Raw genomic sequence first — 19,291 nt, 5'->3', positions numbered from 1 at the left:
CACTGTATATATTCCTGCAAACTTCTAAGTGTTTCTGTCAAGATTAAACCAACTGTTGAGGCCCTGCTCCTTCTCCAGTGTTTTACTCAAGATAGAGTACATTATAAGGATGTGAATACACTCTCCTCTTTTGAGGAAAGATGTATGTAAATTATTTGTAAAGAGAACATTCCTTTTAAACTAGACTTTCTTCTTGCATGTTAATGAGTTAGATGATGTACAGAAAAGAATCTTTCTCTGCAGGGAGGGAATTATTAAGCTAAAATACCTGAACTCAGTATTGATGATAGAAATTTAAGCTATTGTAAGTTATAATCAACATTTGAAAAATAACATGCAGCGCGAACATTAGAAACGTTTTGCATAGGTGGTTCCAATATTGGAAAGTTGTTTTCATCATTTAAGTTATGATATATCATGCCTTATTGAAGTGAGATATAAATGGTGTACAACAAATTGTAGGTAAGGCTTCCATGTGCCCTCAGATAGGAAGAAGTAATCTTGCCAAATACTTCCTAGGTAATTTCATTAAGTGATGTGGGGTGACTGATATCTCTAATGAGCTGCACTAGAAAGTGTTGTGAATGTTTAATTATATCATTACAAATGATGGCAAATCTTATGAACAAGTTGGTGATTCTCTAGAGAGTATCTGACTTCGCAAAGTGCATCCTTTCTAAAAACCATGAATGGCTAAGAGCAGCATCCTGCAGACACTATAGAAGACTTAAATATTCTTGTTACCCTATGATACCATTTAAGACTACAGAAATGTAACAGGATAATTTACTTTTGTTAATACTGTGGTATCATAGAATTATTAAGGTTGGAAAAGACCTCTAAGATCATCTAGTCCAACCATCAACCCAACACCTCCATGCCTACTAAACTGTGTCCTGAAGTGCCACGTCTACATGTTTTTTGAACTCCTCCAGGGATGGTGAATCCACCATGTCTCTGGGCAGCCTGTTCCAATGCTTGACCACCCTTTCAGTAAATAATTTTTTCCTAATATCCAATCTAAACCTCCCCTGGCGCAACTTGAGGCCATTTCCTCTCGTCCTATTGCTTGTTACCTGGGAGAAGAGACTGACACACACCTCTCTACAACCTCCTTTCAGGTAGTTGTAGAGAGCAATAAGGTCTCCCCTGAGCCTCCTTTTCTCCAGGCTAAACAACCCCAGTTCCCTCAGCCGCTCCTCATAAGACTTCTGCTCTAGACCCTTCACCAGCTTCGTTGCCCTTCTCTGGACACGCTCCAGCACCTCCATGTCTCTCTTGTAGTGAGGGGCCCAAAACTGAACACAATATTTGAGGTGTGGCCTCACCAGTGCCGAGTACAGGGGCACGATCACTTCCCTAGTCCTGCTGGCCACGCTATTTCTGATACAAGCCAGGATGCCATTGGCTTTCTTGGCCACCTGGGCACACTGCTGCCTCATGTTCAGGCAGCTGTTGACCAACACTCCCAGGTCCTTTTCTGCCAGGCAGCTTTCCAGCCACTCTTCCCCAAACCTGTAGCATTGCATGGGGTACTACTGATAGTACATACATTAAATGATACTATTCAAATTGCAGCAGACCTCTTAACTAAATGACACTATAAAGAGTTTAGTGCATTGTAAAGATTTTCTTTCCCCTTCCTCCTTTTTGCCTCCTGTCCCGTGTTTTTGATGAATCTTTAGCATCAAGTATGACAGAACCCTGTTGGGGGTTTCAGAAGGAAAACCAGAAGAAATGCAAACAGTAATTCTTCCAGAATTTTATGATGAGCATGATACTCTACTTCCGCATGAGATGCGGATGCCTAATTTGTTTAAGACTTGTCTGAAATACACTTTTCTATAGTTTTGTATACACTCAGGTAGCCTGAATTTCTCATGTAGAGGACCATGAATAGGTAGAACAAGCTTAGGCTACTGTAAGGCTTGTAAATGAGATGAAAGCTAAACCTGCATAATGTTAAACCAAGATTTTAAATATGTTCTAAATCTTCTACTTACTTATAAGGAGAATATTAATTTTCTATGTAAATAGTCTGTTGCAATTCTATGGTGTGTAGCAATTGTCATTGCCAGAAAAGGGATTGAGCATGGCTTATAAAGGAGTGCCATAATTTCAAGGTAAATCACTATTTGTGTTGTTAGGCACCCAGATTTGTGGTGAGTGCTGATTACGCCACTGACATTTTCAATAGCCACTGCATGGATAAAGCTGTACATAAGTTTTATCATGTGTTGACAACTTGTATGACTTGAGACCTACTATGCCTGTTGTCTGCAGAAGGTCCAGCTGTTCTGACTGTAATTGTTAACATACCTTTTAATCCCAGTTATTTTCCTCGAAGTGATATCGGTCTTGAATAAGTTCCCAGAAACAGTCAGTTTTTGAAAGGTGTTTTTTGCATTCTGACTATAGTTACATGAAATTATGAGCCAAGTGAGCCTTTCAGTAGCCCATTGTGGATGACTATCAGTGTGGAAAAGGTTTGAATTTTTGTGGACGCTGGCTTTTTGGCAAGTTACTGTACCAACATCTGAAAACTATCTATATCAGAACCTTGAAGTGCCACTTTTGAGCAATATGACTAACCAGATCAAAGTAACCTGAAACGCAGAACTGACAGGGAACGCAAACTTCCTGCCACTTTGAAGCTGAAAAGTGAAGGTCATTGTTCAGGTCTCCTTATGCCTTGGAGTACTCTGAGTAGATGGGACTTATTGCAAAGAAAAACAGACAGACTAAAGAAAGGCTAATGAAAACACATATTCCTCTCTAGCAGCAAACAAAAGATACGGACAGCTTCATTACTGAAAGGTATAACTTCCTCTTGATGAGGACATGTCAATACAATATAGTTCTCTGGCTGCCATTGCAGAACAATGGGACTAACTTGAGGTAGCTTTGTGAATTTTTTTTTTTTCTATTCCTTGTAGAGTCTCGGTTCTAGTTCACCTGCCAGATTTCCTCAGGCAAAATGAGTGAATTTAAATAGCTTTCATGATAGTACATGCTAGATAGTTGCTAAATATGTTTAGCATCTGCTGTGCGTGTTTGCCTGTCTCTGTGTATGCTTAGCTGGATAGGGGATGCAGGAAAAAGTTGGACTTTCAGGTTTAACAAACTAAAGAACTGAAATGTGAGAAGGGAAGAACAGAAAACAGTTGAGTGTGTAGAAATCCTTGCTGTGTCTCACTGCTTTTTATTTATATTGAAAATATCTGTGGCTGTAGATTCTATCAGAGTGCTAAAATAGTAATACAAAATTTGGGTTAGTCTTGCTTTCAGGCATCAGCTGTGATGCATATCAAAAACTGTCCTTTCTAGTGTGAATGCACTCCTCTTTCTGAGGAAGGCTAGCTTCCCTAAGTATACCGGTGCTGCTGGCTTTTTGCACCAAAATCTCACAAATCTTTTGCATTACAAGTATAAAACAGGAATGTTTTGTTCGTTTTAAATGAAGTAAAATCAGTGTCAAGATCTCTTTATGCATTTATATCTGAATGTTTAGATGTCATGTTTTGCAATTGTAGAAGTAAATTCTGCCATGTGTCTTTCCTGGAGGCTAGTGTGCATCTGAACTCAAAACAACAATATGCTGTATATAGGAGTACTGTCAGAGTGCTGCCTTTCAGCGAAATAAGTAAAACCAACTGGAATCTAAGTAAAACCAAAACAGTAGTCTCTCTCTTCTTGCCCTGTAGTTGAGCAGTTTCCAGCTTTGAAATGCAATTTAAGGACTGCATATGAAAGACTATGGAAATTAATTGCTGACAAAAATTGACTGGTTTGGGTAGCAGAAATATCCATACTATATCAAACTTTGGCTTATGTTTTTCTTTTTTTATTGCCTTTGAATATCTATAGAATTAGTTTAGCCATTCATTAGAGAATGAAGGGATGAGGGAAGATGTGATGTCAAAAAATAAAGCATTAAGTGCTGATCATGACTGCCATCTCATTTGCATCTTGAATTGACACTGAGTTTCAGTAGGAGGTAGTAAAGCCACTTCCTAACAGAACTGCTTTTGTACCTTGAGCTACTGAAAACCATCGCATAGGCTAATCTTTGATAGAATGAATCAGAGAGACAGAATGCTCTACAAAGGGTGTGTTTGTGTGGAGATACTTACATCTAGTGTTCTTTGGTCTGTTTTTTGCAGAAGATTAAGGAAGTGCAATCGGTTCCAAAGGGAACTGTGTCTAGTCGTCATCTCCACAGAGCCATCTTTATTAGAGAAAAGTGTGCATGTGCTGGAAGAACAGAATTCTTCAATGGAACGTCCTTAGTACAGTAAAGAATATGTAGAAAACCCAACCTGACTCAATTCTTCTGCTGACTGTTCCCTCTGGTGATGAAAAGCACTGAAAAAGGTGGCTTGGAGAGGCTATGCAATTGCCATACTTGTGGATACCCAAAAACACAGCTAGATAAAACCCTGAGCAATCCAATCGTACTTGGAACTTAGCTTTACTTTTGAGCAGGAGGTTGGGTGGACTAGATGACCTGTAGAGGTCCTTTCTAACCTAAATTGCTCAGTGATGCTAATTATCCTATAAAGTAAGGCCTCTCCAAAGTCTTAAGTCATAAAGTCTAGTTAACTCCAGTAATTCTAGAAATGTACACTTTAATGTTCTCCTGAATTCTCATATCACTCAAGGTAGAAGGATCGGTATTAAAATCCCTAACTTGGATGTAACTGCTTGTTTGTGCAACAGCATTGATTGTTCATGCTCACTCAGCTGACATTTTTTCTCCTCCTTAAAAATACTCAATTTTGGGAGGGTTATATTACAGTGAAGAGGTCAGATAAACTAGAGCATATAGAGAATAATAAACTAAGGCCCAACACATAATCAGTATTGAAAGAAGGTCTGTTCTACGTAGCAGCTGTAGTCATTACCATATCCTGTTGTTTCAGGTAAAAAGCAGGAAGCTGATGAATTAACTGGTGATGCTTCTGTTGAAGATGATTCCTTTGTCAAGGTAATAAAAGTATGTGAATTTTTTTCCCAGATTATATTTAAGTTCAGTGTTTGGCTTTATTTACCAAAAAAAGCTTCCATTTTCTTTGCAATAATTTATGTGGAAATTTGTAGCATTGTTTTTACTGTGTTCACAGCTGTGATGCCTAAGGGTGTGAAGGTGTGGGTTTTTTAAACATGCTATGAATTTTCATTATGGATGTGATGCAGTATTTTGCAGAAACAGTGATTCTAGCAGTGAATTTTTCAGAACATAGCTAATACCCTTAGTTATGCCAAATATTTGTTGTTCACACCAAAAGGAAAGTGAATTGGAGACTCAAGATGCAAGTGATCAAGATGGAAATGATGAATTAAAGGACTTTAAAGAATCTGTTGAAGATGAGAACTTGAATTCTAAAGAATTACTGTCTGCAGAAAAGAAAAGATACCACGACCTGGAGCCAGCAGAGACAACAGAAGATGCAGAAAAGGATTCTGAAAGTCAGGTACTTTGTTGTATTTTACATGCATTTTTATCAGCAAAATATACATTTTTCTTAGTGTGCCTATATTACTAGGAAGTCAGAACTAGTTTTTCAGTTTGTCTTGCTTGCTTATCTCTAAAAGATAATTCGATACTTTTTTCTTTCTGTTCTCCTTGACTTGTGTTTGAATAGTCCTGAAACAAAGGTGGCATTGGTTGCTAAAATTCTGCCACAGTCCATACAGAGTTCCCGAGTGGTCCTTTCCCCTGGTACTAGTAGTGACATACATAATCTGAACACTGAACTGAAAGATCCAAGTCATGAGAACTGCTCATTGATGTTCACCTCATTGAGTGTGTATCCACTTAACTAAAATGTTTCTGAGTTAGCTGAATCTCTGGACTCTCTGAATGTTTGTCGTCTTAATAGTTTGCTGAGCAAGTCCCTTTTATGTTCTCATAGGAAAATGAAGGTCAAGACATAGAAGATTACACTTTTCCAACTGTCCATGTAAGTTCCAAATCAGTTCTGTTAAGCTGATTTTCATGCCTATTTAGCTGAAAAATATAACTTTAGACTGGCTTTTTGTTCCAGCATGCATCTTAGAGAGTCAGATGATGTAATACAGTAAAGGTAAACAGTATGGAAAGCTTTCATTCATATTTTTTATAATGCAGATAATTGTGATTTCCAAATAAGGTGTCCTATTTAAATGCAAATTCCTGTCTACAATTTGGGAGTATTCAGTGCATAGACTTAGCAAGGAATATGTTTCAAACTCTCTTAAAAACACTTCAGAGGGCTATGCCAAATGCTAACATAGTATATACAGCCTATAAAGGAGTTTAGAACTCCTGTTTTAACATAGAAATTTGCCTTTGGAGAATGTTGGGGAGGGGGGTGCTGTTTGTTTGGGATTGGTTTGGTGAGTTTTTGTTGTTAATACTAATGTCTGTAACATCTTTAAGTTCAGAAATTCATTCTGTGTTACATGGAATTGATGTCTGAAAAGGCACATCTCATACAGCATGTCTTGCTCAGTAAGGTTAATGATAAATAAGTAAATACCTATCAAAATCATAGTTTCATTTTAAAATACTTAGTGGAGGAAGTCTGCCTAGTTTCTGACTTCTGTCCTAAGCTTTTAAAGCTAATGATGGGTTGCTTGCATTTCATTGAAAGTAATAATCAGCAGTGTGATAATAATTTGGAAGGCTTTAGCAGGACATGGGACAGTTCAGAAATGTCCTGTTGAGTTAAGGGGTGGGGGGAGAAAATAGCTGCGTGTTCCAACCAATTGCAAACTGCAAGCGTTGCAGATAGTTACCAGTGAAGTTTTGTACAAATTTTCAGTGATTTGACAAGGGAGGTGCACAGGCTTGGTTTCTGGATCATCTTTTCTTTGGAAACAGTTTTCAGTTCATTAATTTGCCTTCATACGGTAGAAATTCTGTGGAAAATATGAACTGTTCCACTTAAAGTTTTAAAGTAGGGGACATTTAGTCTTGACTTCCTTTTCTTGCAGGATGGTGAAGATGAAGAAAATGAGAAAGGTATGTTTAAAGTTTAATAGAGTTCAGAGCTCTTTAGTCTGGTAGAGCAGGCGACTTTCTCTTGTCATATTCAATCTCTTTACTAATACTAGTCTTGTCTCCAGTACTAAGTATCAGTTGTCTCCTTATTAAGCTCAGCACCTGGAATCGTTGCAGTCAGTGGGTTTATTTCACTCCTAAGAGTTATTTTACTCTTAAGAGTTGATTACAGTACTTATCAGTTACTGTGGTGGATGTATAATATAGTTGTAATACTATGATTCTTAATGAAAAAAACATAGTATTCAAGGACTCTGGTTTTAATATACGGTAAGTCTTGATGCAAAAGCTTCCAACTTGCACTGCAGTAACTGATGTTTAATTGAGTGAAACGATACACCCTTACACTGAACTTGAGCACCCAACAAATGTATGGACCATCATATGCTTGGCTTACTGTCACTTACAAATACCAGTTGTATATAGGATGGTAAAACAAGTGTTTGGAAACCTGTGGAGTGGCTACCTTTTTTTTAAGCTGTGCTCATTAGTGAAACTATAGAAGGATGTAATGCATTTGGGCAAACAGACTTCCTGGACAGAAGTCTTAAGGATTCTACGTATTGTGGACTAGAAAGGACATGGAACACCATCACTGTACACAAGATGGAATAAACACATTACTGAAGTTACAGGATAAAACTACAGACTCCATGTTTGCGAGGGACCCTATGGCTGAAGTGCCTCATCTGCACAAATCCAAGAATACAGTTGGAGATGCCTATGTGGGACTGAGATGGAAAATCTGTCCAGTGGATGAAGACTGAGAACCGTTTGGCTACGAACTCTGGATTAAAGCTCACTCCTCCGTTTTCTGCAGCAGCCTTGTACAGCTAACTTGACTGCCAAACAACTGCTTAGAAAGGAAAAGCAAAAGAGAACACCAGCACGGAAGACTGACTGAAATTCTCCAAGACTGTAATTCTTTCGGATTTGGGAAGGTTAGATGTCCTAGAGCCAGGAAGATTCAAAGACAGATTAAATCAAACTGTGAGCGTCCAAAGCAACTATTTTCTTCTGGAACGCTAAATCCTAAACTGGAAAATGGATACTTCTTATGAAGAACGGGTATCTCCAGGATGGATCCATATTCTCCCTCCTAATGTTTTGGTATTTGTCTCTAGAAAATGTGTTTTGCCATGAAGAATAAGTGATCCTGGGTAAAGGATTTATATTTGTGTTAATACACCTTGTGTTTTTTTCTAACCTTCCATCAGTGCTAATAACTGGCTTTGTATTTTCTAGGTCCTATTCTAGCTTATGCATATGAAATTGTTTAAACTTCTTGTTTTGCCATATTTATTCCTGTTAAATCCTCTTAGATAAAGCAGGTTCTGGTGATGGTACACAAGAAGTATCTAAACCTCTTCCTTCAGAAGAAAGCCTAGCTGAGGCTGATCACACGGCTCACGAAGAGATGGAAGCTAACACCTCTGTGAAAGAAGCTGAGGATGATAACATATCGGTTACAATCCAGGCTGAAGATGCCATCACTCTGGATTTTGATGGTGATGACCTCCTAGAAACAGGTAAAAATGTGAAAATTACAGATTCTGAAGCAAGTAAGCCAAAGGATGGGCAGGATACCATTTCACAGAGCCTGGAGAAGGAAAGCAAGGACTATGAGATGACTGAGAACCATAAAGATGGTAAGAAGGAAGACTGCGTGAAGGGTGATCCCGTCAAGAAGGAAGCCAGAGAAAGTTCAAAGAAAGCAGAATCTGGAGACAAAGAAAAGGATACTTTGAAGAAAGGTCCCTCCTCTACTGGGGCCTCTGGTCAAGCAAAGAGGTTTGTTTTTCTATGTCAGTTCTTTACGATACTGAGTACCAGCATTCAATAAGATCACTCTACATTAAGGGGGTAGCAGCAAGAATCTTATAATTAGTATCCTATGCTCCTGCCTATAGATTTTTTTGACCGCCATAAGTTACTTTTTAAAATTCAAGATCTTCGTATAGACACTATGTCCTACTGATTGCATTGTCGAATTGTCAGCATTTATTTATTTTTTTCAAATTGACGATTTTTTTAAATGTCCTTGTGATGATGGTAATGAACAGCTATCAGTTCTAAGAACACAAAATGAAGTCAAGTCCCCGTCCTGAAATCTGGAGAAGATTGCCATATATCCACTGAATAGAGTTGTCAGAAAATCTAGATCTTCAGGCATCTTGGGGAAAATCAGTGCAAGAATCCATAAGGGAATCATTTGTTCAAATATACAGTCTAGCCCTTTTTTATTTTTTGAAATGTTAACTTGTCTATTAGTATTAGTAGTATAAAATGCAACACTTATCAAATTCTGTATTTTCAATTTTCTTCTGATTTTTAATTTGCTTCTCTAGCTCTACTAAGGAATCTAAAGAAAGCAAGACAACATCAAAGGATGATAAAGGTAACTATTACAAATTAGGGTAGTAATGTCTTGAACTAAATGCTTTCCTGTTTGAGAACTTGCTTGCTACGTACTAAAATGGCTTATATAATTGAACTCCTCCATCTGTAGTAAATTATGCTAGAGGTACAGTAGTCATTAGTTGTATGTATGTGTTTATATATCTTTTTTTTTTCTCCTTATGCCAAATTCCTTGTACGATCAAAAATACTTATTCTAAAGATTCAATAAAAATATATTCTCCTATTTCAAAACACTTTTGGGAGCAAATTCCACTTAACATTTCCCAAGTCTTTGTTCTGATGAGAAGGTGTAATTTTCAGATATGCCTACTGTAACTTACATACAATGGTTTGGGTTGACGTTGTACACAGAACAAGCAAAAAATAATTGCAAGTACTTAACGCCAATGAATTTTTTTTGTCTTGGTTTTAATTCTAGCTCGTTTTTAAATAAAGTGAACTCTCAACCAAGTATAACAGCTGAGATGCCAGCTAGCAAAATTGCACTTGTGGCTGTTTAGTACATTAAAGTTGGACCAATTTGTCTACCTTGGAGTTTGTCTGTTACCATAAAACCTTGTATTATGATTACAAATTCACAGAGTGGAGCTCAAGAGCACGTTAATGTCACCAGCTATACTGATGCTTCATAGTTGAACAAATGCATTTGTATGAGCTCATGTGTCTCCTTATTTTGCCCACTAGCTCTCTGCCGAAAACCTTTGTCACAGAATATCTTGTATATCACTAATGGATGAACGGAACTTTACCTGATAAATGAATTTCTGAGGAGAAATTTTTGACAGACGTAATTCAGTCTTCTGTAAATACATGTCTTTTCATGATAGTTACATCCTTACAGTGAAATTAAATGAAGATACAGCAAATCTGCTTTCATGTAGCGTATATGATAACTGTAATAGTTACTATCATGAGGCTATCTTAAAATACATAGCCAAAGCCAGTATAGTGGCTCCTTAATGATATTTAATAATATTCTACGCCTGTCATGGTTTATCTATCAAGATATCTAGGCCTTTCAAGAATAATCCTAGTTTAACAGTAACTGAGATTTGTTGCCTTTTGCTCTTAGTTCATCTTGATGCATTGAAGAAGGAAAACTACCCTTTTTCCTCAAGGTGGTTAAATTACCTTTTAAAACTCTGCATACCACCAGATTTTCCAATTGTTTAGCTGGAGATCCAGTTCTGGTCTTGCCTGTATGACTGGCTGCATTTTAATGTACTCAAAAGCAGTTCATACATGTAGCAGGAAGCAATAACAAGCTGAACTAAATAATTTAAGACTAAAAGATGTTGGGAATAAGATTACATTAATCTCTTTAGTTCTAAGTTGTTGCAAAAATGGCTAATATGGTGGGGGAGGGGTTGGTGTTTAAGGCACATAATGTTTTTCTGGCTTTTCTTGAGTATTTTCCTTAGTATGTGGGAAGTCTTTTTGGTGGGTTGCATCCAGTTCTACGTCCAGCAGTATTTTTAAAAAGCTGCTCTGGTTGGAGGGCAGATACTTCAAGAAGCTGTGGAAATTGACCACATTGTTCTGGAGGCTAGGATTAACTAAGCCTCCTCTATTTACCTTTCTGCCATCTCTTTGGTAATGTGAGTAGCGTAAAGTCGTACTGATGAAGAACAAATGTTGAGTGCTAAAAAAAATTTTTTGGATGGAAGTTATTGATAAGAACCAGAAGTTGAAGCTAAATGTACATACCCAAATGAGGGGTAAAGCATGTGTTTAACAAAGAATTGTATGATTTTTCTAGCTCTTGTTTGGGTGTGAGTTAGCCAAGCTGTTGGTCTCAATACATGGGTAAATTAATGAAATCTTACGGCATATATATTTTTTTTATATAGAAGTCTTTTCAAGAAAGGTAACCTGATAAACAGTTACTTAAAGGTAACAGGCTAAGTTTCTCTTTTCAGCAACAGTTTAGTTCAATATTCATGGTACCTTTTGTCTCCTTAATTTTTTGGCTGTTTTGTAAAACTTGTTTCAGGAAGTGCAAGCAGTGTTAGTGGTAGCAGTGGAAGTTCAACTAGAAACCTGTGGGTTAGCGGACTGTCTTCCAACACAAAAGCTGCCGACTTGAAAAATCTCTTTGGCAAATATGGAAAGGTATTTTATGGGGTGTGATACCATGTGTGTTGTGTGTGTCTCTTCCCCCTCTATTCAGTTACAGAAATTGAGTAATACTTGATTTAAATAAAAGTCTGGGATGAAATGTCTAACCAGTGTAATCTAAAAAAACCCAGTATTTTCAGCATCTAAAGTAAGAGTGCATGCTTACAGGAAGAACTGTATGTTAATTTAATAAGAAATTTTTCTTCCTGTTGAGGTAAGATAGACGCAAAAGAAATGTGACAAATATGACTGGTCAGGACTAGCTTTAAAAAAATTTTTTTTTTTAATTAAATAATGATGGCTGTGTTCTTTTGTGGCAACTGTATTTAACCATGAGTGTAAGATAATATGCTAACTGGTAAATTTGTAGTGTATTACAATTTTATAGAATTTAATAATTTAATTTATAGAAATTTAATATTACAGTCTTTATAGAACCTGCTGCTTTGGGAGACTGTTTTTAAAATGTGTTCTGAGGGCTTATGAATGGGAAAAATAGGTAAAAAAACGTGACAGTTAATGTCTGTTCTTTTGGGGACTCTTCATGACTTAATGAATTTTTTTTACAGGCTGCTTAAACTAAGTCTATCTTCCTGGATTTTGGTTTAATTTAACATACAAATTCTGTAGAACAATGCAGAATCCATATAAGCTAAGCAGTCTTCTGAAAACAGTTTTTGTTGCAGTTGTTCTCTTTTTCTCAAAGGAGTTGCTGATAACTATGTGAATTCATAGTGTTTGTATAAACCTATGCAGTTATGACATTATTGTATCTTGGCAGCTAGTTAGAACCTTAGCACTGTGAATATCAAGTATGTGTACCGATTATTGGATATCTGACTTTTCTAATTAATTTAGTAGGTGATTTTATTTAATGTCTTCAGAAGTGTTGAAACCTGAGAGTATATTTTGTTAAAACTTCCAATTCTTTGTCTGTTTTTTGCTGTAAAGATGCTTGTATTTACTTAGCTTCCCAGTTTTAAATTAATTGAGAAATATTTAATTTCTAAATGACTGTACCATTACAGGCTGCTAGAAAGATAAAATTGTTGCATTAGAGCATGACTACATCAAGAAGACTGGCTCCAGTAGTTATAGAAATTCTAGCAAGGAGCAGGAACACAAAGCTTAATGCTTTCTCAAGAAGCAAGTGTCAAAGAGCTGGTTGCTAAAATTGCTTAATTGACACATTTGCTAGATGCCTTTGAAGAACTGGCTCCCTTATTAAGTTACTGCATAATACTGCTTATACCTTGCTGCCATTAACTGGCAGCTGACTTTTTGTGGGGGTTCATCTGTTGGAGATGAACCGTCAAATTCAGATCAGTGTGTATCTGTGAATCAATTTTGGTGGTAACTGTCAAAAGAAGCAATTAGATAATGTGCATGAGGTCGTGACTGGTCAAAACAGGACGTAAGCATTAATGTGCCTTGATGTGAAAGTTGGGATAAAGTTCTCAAAGCTGCAACTTCCTGTGGAATTATATGCTTTTGAAAACTTCGAGTGTCAGTCTTTCTAGTGGGGTGGGGATTTTGTTGTTCTTTGGGGATGGTTTGGTTTGGTTTTGTTTTACTAGGGTAAAAATATTATTGGAATACCATCGCTTCATTACTAGAAATGTGTCTCCCAATCTAAATTTTACCTGTTTATGTAGGTGCTTGGTGCAAAGGTGGTCACAAATGCACGAAGCCCAGGGGCAAAATGTTACGGCATAGTAACAATGTCTTCTAGTACAGAAGTGGCTAGATGTATTGCACACCTTCATCGAACAGAGCTGCACGGACAACAAATTTCTGTTGAAAAAGTAGGTTTAATAAGATTAAAACTTTTCCCAAAATAGACAATCTTATGCAAGAATCTGTATTAACCTATTTGCTTTTGGAAAAAAATATAGGTGAAAGGCGATCCCTCCAAAAAGGAGTTGAAGAAGGAAAGTGATGAGAAATCTGGTTCGGGTAGAAGCATGGGAGATAAGAAGACTGCATCAAGTGATAAAGCCAGCAAGTAAGAAATTTCATGTGTCTTATGAAGTTATGAAAATCCTTTAAGTTGAATTTTCCTCATTGCATTTGTGTGTTTCTTTCCTAACAAGAACTCCATCAACCAAAAAAGAAGAAAAGAAATCTGAGAAATCTGAAAAAAAAGAAAGTAAAGAAGCCAAGAAAACAGAAGGTAAAGATGAGAAGAGTGATAATGGAGCAAGTGGCCCTAATCAAGAATCCACTAAAAAAACTGAAGAAAAGAAAAGAATAAGTATGCAATATAGCCATGTTTCCTCCTATTGAATCTGTGTGTCTGACTTGTTTTGGGGGCATGCTCTTGCTCTTACCAGAAACCAGACAATTAAACACACCTGTTCTTTTTTAGAGTCCAGTAACTTCTATTACTTTAGAGCTGATGTTAAAGCTTCCATATTTTATATTACTGCTTAATTACAGATGTGTGCTGGTATGCTTCTCCTACCAGTAATGGTTCAATTTAAAGATTCAGAAATTTCACCAAGGAAAATCTGTAATAGGCAAATAGGGATGTGTGTGTGTGTGTGTTAAACCTTTTTTCTTTTCTTTTTTTTTTTTTCTCCCCCCTTCACTAGGTGGTAAAAGCCCAGGTCAAGTTGTAGTTTTAGACCAAACAAAAGGAGACCAAGGCCACACTAGGACAGTTAGAAGGGGAAGGTTTGATAAAGTAAGTATCTGTAGATTTGATGCAATCCTTATCTAATTTGATACTACCTTACAGTTGATATTTTCACTGAACAGCCAATAAACTATTACAAACTGTTAAGCTTAGATAGAAGCTTCGTATGCTTTGGGATAGTTAATGATACTTGAAGATAGCATCCAGAAATCTCCCTAAATGAATGAGACTTCTGAAATAACCATTGTAATCTCTATCTATAGCCACAGATATTGAGGAACAAAGAGCGTATTATTCAAGATAAAGTGAAATTCAGGGAATACAGGGGTAGAAAGGATATCTTGCCTTTTGAAAAGATGAAGGAACAGAGATTGCGAGAACACATGGTTCGATTGGAAAGAATACGACGAGCTGTTGAACTCCGAAGGTAGTAATTCAACTTTTTGCTAAAGGCTATTTTATACATTAATTGATCAGATACTGTATTTAGAAATCTAATTAGAATGCATTCTGTCAAGCCTTTTACTCAGATGTTAAAGTCTGGGACTCTACCTAACAGTATCTCTATATGAATTAATAGACTCCAAAATTTTTGTTTAAACTAATAGCCGTATATGTGCACACATAACTTAGTGTTTGTTATAGGGGGGATGTATCTCATAAGTGTTACTGCATGCCAGTTTTCTTTTTGAAAAGAGGAGAAGTTGACTAGGAGATGTGGCCATAAATAGTGTTTGAGGGGTTTTTGTTTGGTTGGTTTTAGACAGAGAACTGTTGTATATCTAAATGACAAATCAAGCATAATACAATCTTGTCCTTTTAAATAAAAGGACGAAATGGCTACACTGTTCTACTTTGCTCTTTTCATACCACCAAAAGTTTGCAAAGGATAGTTAAATGCCTTGTGTTGTTAGCTGGATTTCCCTAAAGAAAGGAATTCCCAGCAAGCATAAAGCTTAAAGGAGAAAATGCCTTTCCTGCTTCTTGTAAGCTGTACTATAGGAGGTGGGAAGAAAAAAGCAAAATGAAGCTGTTGACAAATATACCTAACCTGTGCAAGTCAGAGTGGTCATGTCATTCTGTCTTATTTTTGGACAGAAAACAATAAGTACATTTTTTTGTTAACTTGAAGAACGCAAGAGCTAAAATAGCAGGTATTTTTAAGATCCAAATCCTATTCTTTGTTAAGCTGTTGTTATTATCTGCAAGATGACAACGTAGAAATACGAATCCAGCATAAAATACATCAAGAATGATGATTCTGGTTATAACTTTTACTAGTATCTGTTGTCTGCTTAAATGGCTCTGTAGAATATGCTAAAAGCAGTTTGGCTACTTGAGGCTAAAAGGAGTAGACTTCCAATACCAGGACTTCTGTCAAGAGCTTACTCTCAAAATAGGGGTTTTTTATGTCTATGCCTAAGGTGGTGTTAGTTTTGAATGAGAAAAATTTTCAGATGAGTTTGCTACCTCTTTTTTAATTTTTTTTCTTTAGGCGAAGAGAAATTGCTGAGAGGGAGCGTCGTGAGAGAGAACGCATACGAATAATGCATGAACGAGAAGAATGCTTGCAGAGAGAAAGGGAACGATTAGAAATTGAAAGGCAAAAACTAGAGAGGGAAAGGATGGAACGGGAGCGTTTGGAAAGAGAGCGTGTTCGTATTGAACAGGTGTGCATATTTATATTTTGGACTGTAGTGCAGTATCATTTTGGTGTATAACCCAATTTGCACTTGTGGTGAATTTTTCTTTTCACCCTTTCACCTAGGCCATAAAAGAACCAACCAAACATTACATAATCCACAATGTACAACAACAGTAATCTTTATCTTGTTTGCTTGACTTGTGAGTAATTTCATGGCAAATTCTTGCTACTCATTTATGCAGCGGCTATGTATGTGTGTCTCTAAAACTGAAGTACAGCAGATCATATTGTCCATGCTAGTCTTCCATAATTTTGCTAGATTTTTCATAGAGAATGTCATGGCAAACTTAATGGATGCGTTTCTAGGCAACAAATACAGTAGCAATACAAGAAATTACCTGGAGATATTTCTATCTAACAGCCAATAGCTTCTCCAGATCTCTTGTCTACTTTTTTAGAGAAGTATCCCTTATGCTCTTTAATCTTAGCTGCTCTCCAAGAATTAATTGTATCAGATAGCCTTTAATAGAAAACTATCAAGTATTAATTCTGTATACTTGCTAACTGTTCTATAGGTCTAATAGCTCTAATAAAGAGCTATTTTGTTTGTTGTATTTATTCACCCTTCCCTTTCATGGTAGGAACGTCGAAAAGAAGCAGAGCGTATTGCTCGTGAAAGGGAGGAACTTCGTCGACAACAGCAGCAACTTCGTTATGAACAGGAAAAGAGGAATTCTTTGAAACGTCCACGTGATGTAGATCACAGGTAATCTAATTCTCAAACCATTGTTTTACAGTGCTTAGTAAAAAGAAACAGCTACCAGCCTTGTGTCAGACTTGAAAATGCATTTGTACCTGAAACAAGTCTCCACAGAAGAACTGGATTTTTCGTATTTGTTTGTTTTTGACATCAGTTTATGCCAAGCATGAAACATACCTTATCTGTAGGAGAGAGTTTTGAAATAAGAGAAGCATCCTGTTCATTCTTATTGTACGAAAAGAGCATAATGCAATGCAGAGCATTTGCTGAGAAAAGCTGCTGTTCTGCCTTAATGGTTGAAATTTCTAGCTTCTACTTTGTTAAGAATTGACATTTCTGGTAAATGGATGGTTCAGGAAGTCCATGTGATGGCTTTTAATTTTGATTGAAGCTGATTACATCTATGATTTGCTGTTTGAACCACATGAATTGAACTGGCTTTAATCTTTATTTGATTATAAGAATAGGACTAAGACCTTAGCCATAAAATTGACCTATCAGTGGTACAATGGAAGGTAAGTGTAAGTCATCATGGTAGAACAGCAGCAGAACGCTAATATTTTTCACCAGAGGAATAAAGACAGCTTCATTTTTCAAGGCTACTGATTATATCCTTTAGTATCGCACATTCTTATCATAGAGACTCTGTACGTGAATGTTTCTAGTGAGCAAGGCTGTGGTGTTTCCCACACTATTCTTTCCTGAGAAAGCTGTTCTGATTTGTGGGTGGCTTGTTTTTGGGTTTGTGTAGGTTTGTTGTGTTTTGTTTTTTTTTTTTTTCCTAGACGGCAACTTTTTTTTTTCCTAGACAGCTATTTTCAAGGCAAAATTTTGCTACAGTGGTGTTTTTGTTGGGGTTTGGTTTGGTTTTGTTTTTTAAACTGCCCAACAAAGTATACTGTTGCTTAGATTTTATTACATATTGTATTGATACTTTGTCTCTTTAATTTGGCCTGCAAACAGAGGGGTGTTTTGGTTTTTTTTTTCTTTTTTCCTTAAATGATTTTGTTCACTACTGTTTAGAGAGTCTACCTTTGTTAGCAGCTTTCCAAAGGTCAAATGAGCATCTTTAAAATGGGCAACTGACTCTTGACAATTTCCTGCATATTAGGCCTTGATTTGGATACATGTAACTGATGAGGGTTCATTTGATTTCCTTAAAGGAGAGATGATCCTTACTGGAATGAGAATAAGAAGATGGCTCTTGATACAGATGCACGTTTTAGTCATGGTTCAGATTACAGTCGCCAGCAGAACAGGTTTAATGATTTTGATCACAGAGAACGGGGACGATATCCAGAAGGTTCTTCTGTTCCATCATCTTCTTTTGATAGGTAAGTTTAGACAATAGGGCAGGTAGTTGCCTGCCAACATCTCTGTGTATTTCACTCTTAACTGTTCAAAATTTAAAATGGTGCTAAAGGCTTTATACAGTTCTGATGCAATAGAATTGCAGTAGTGTCCCAAAACTTCTTGTGTCTTCAGGACTGGCTGTTTATATCATGGAATCTAGTCTGCTTTTCTCTGAGGACTTTAAATTAGCTGCCTGGTGGTCTCTTTTAGGTGATGTTTTGAAATAATTTTTGTGATTATTCCTCTTTCACATCTAGTCATAAGTGGGTTCTAATGGATTAGACCTGTTCTACTTGGTAGCTTACCTCCTTAAGAAGTAAGGCTAAAAGCAACTGATTTAATGGGAGTTAAGAGCATTACTTAAATGAGTCACATCCGTCAGGATCCTTGCAACTGTGCAGTTAATGCTGGTTCCAGATCCAAATTCATGTTTCCATTAAACATATCCAATAACCAGTTATAAAGTTAAGACCACATAATTGTAGCTTCTGGACTTCTGTGCTGCAGTGAATTAGAATTATATTTTCTAGCTGACTCCAGAAATCTGGCATTCCCTCTGCTTCATACTAGGCAAAAAGGAAGCCCTACAATTGCTTAAAATATACTGACCAAAACATGAACAGATAAATGCATAAAGAAATGTTAAACTGGCTGTAGGAACTCAAGCTCAAAATGACGATTGTAGAAATAAATGTAATTTGGGGTGGGAAGGATCTTTGAGATGTATACCACATACACGGTAATAAACATGTAATACAAAGATGAATATATTTTTCTATACTCACGCATGTGCTTACATGTGCAGAGAAATGGGAAAATGGGAGACAAGCAAATGACTTTTTCCTACTTTAACAACGTAGGCGAGAACGTTTTGTAAATCAAGGTGAAGCAAAAAAGACTCGCCCGACAGCACGAAGAGAAGAGCCAGGGTTTGAGAGATACCCTAAGAACTTCAGTGAGTCCAGAAGAAATGAACCACCACAACCAAGAAGTGAACTTCGAGATACAGACAGACGAGAAGTGCGAGGAGACAGAGACGAAAGAAGAACAGTGATAATTCATGACAGACCTGAAATACCACATGGTCGACATCCAAGAGAGACTGGTTCAAATCCACCTAGGCAAACAAATTGGAAGAGCGAGGGAAGCATAAGCACAGACAAACGGGATGGCAGGTAAATTTGCTGGCTAATCAACAAACTAGTGAAGGTACTGAATTCTTGTAGAATTTATTCATAGTAGCAGTTCCTCAAGAATTCATATGTAAACAGACCCCCTCCTAAAGAATAGCAAAGTTACTTTCCAAAAGCA

At 36.9% G+C, this 19,291-nt stretch overlaps 1 protein-coding gene across 5 annotated transcripts in view; it reads left to right on the top strand.

The window, feature by feature from the left end:
- The window catches only part of SLTM (SAFB like transcription modulator), a 28,167-nt gene that overhangs the window by 5,896 nt on the left and 2,980 nt on the right, over positions 1-19,291 (top strand). For 2 of the 5 annotated variants that reach the window (XM_072871604.1, XM_072871606.1), the window contains exons 3-18: positions 4,923-4,996; positions 5,289-5,474; positions 5,916-5,963; positions 6,979-7,006; positions 8,368-8,836; positions 9,394-9,443; positions 11,460-11,578; positions 13,240-13,389; positions 13,480-13,589; positions 13,678-13,838; positions 14,179-14,270; positions 14,486-14,649; positions 15,718-15,892; positions 16,509-16,633; positions 17,791-17,961; positions 18,841-19,155. In XM_072871604.1, the coding sequence (XP_072727705.1) occupies positions 4,923-4,996; positions 5,289-5,474; positions 5,916-5,963; positions 6,979-7,006; positions 8,368-8,836; positions 9,394-9,443; positions 11,460-11,578; positions 13,240-13,389; positions 13,480-13,589; positions 13,678-13,838; positions 14,179-14,270; positions 14,486-14,649; positions 15,718-15,892; positions 16,509-16,633; positions 17,791-17,961; positions 18,841-19,155 (2,437 nt within the window). The remainder of the gene's footprint in view (positions 1-4,922; positions 4,997-5,288; positions 5,475-5,915; positions 5,964-6,978; positions 7,007-8,367; positions 8,837-9,393; positions 9,444-11,459; positions 11,579-13,239; positions 13,390-13,479; positions 13,590-13,677; positions 13,839-14,178; positions 14,271-14,485; positions 14,650-15,717; positions 15,893-16,508; positions 16,634-17,790; positions 17,962-18,840; positions 19,156-19,291) is intronic. The other 3 variants (XM_072871605.1, XM_072871608.1, XM_072871607.1) reach the window with 2 other exon arrangements.

This window comes from Ciconia boyciana, chromosome 8 (genome assembly GCF_034638445.1).
Source record: "Ciconia boyciana chromosome 8, ASM3463844v1, whole genome shotgun sequence".
NCBI classification, from domain to species: domain Eukaryota; kingdom Metazoa; phylum Chordata; class Aves; order Ciconiiformes; family Ciconiidae; genus Ciconia; species Ciconia boyciana.
Note: the sequence above shows the minus strand (reverse complement) of the source record. Positions and strands in the feature narration are given on the sequence as shown.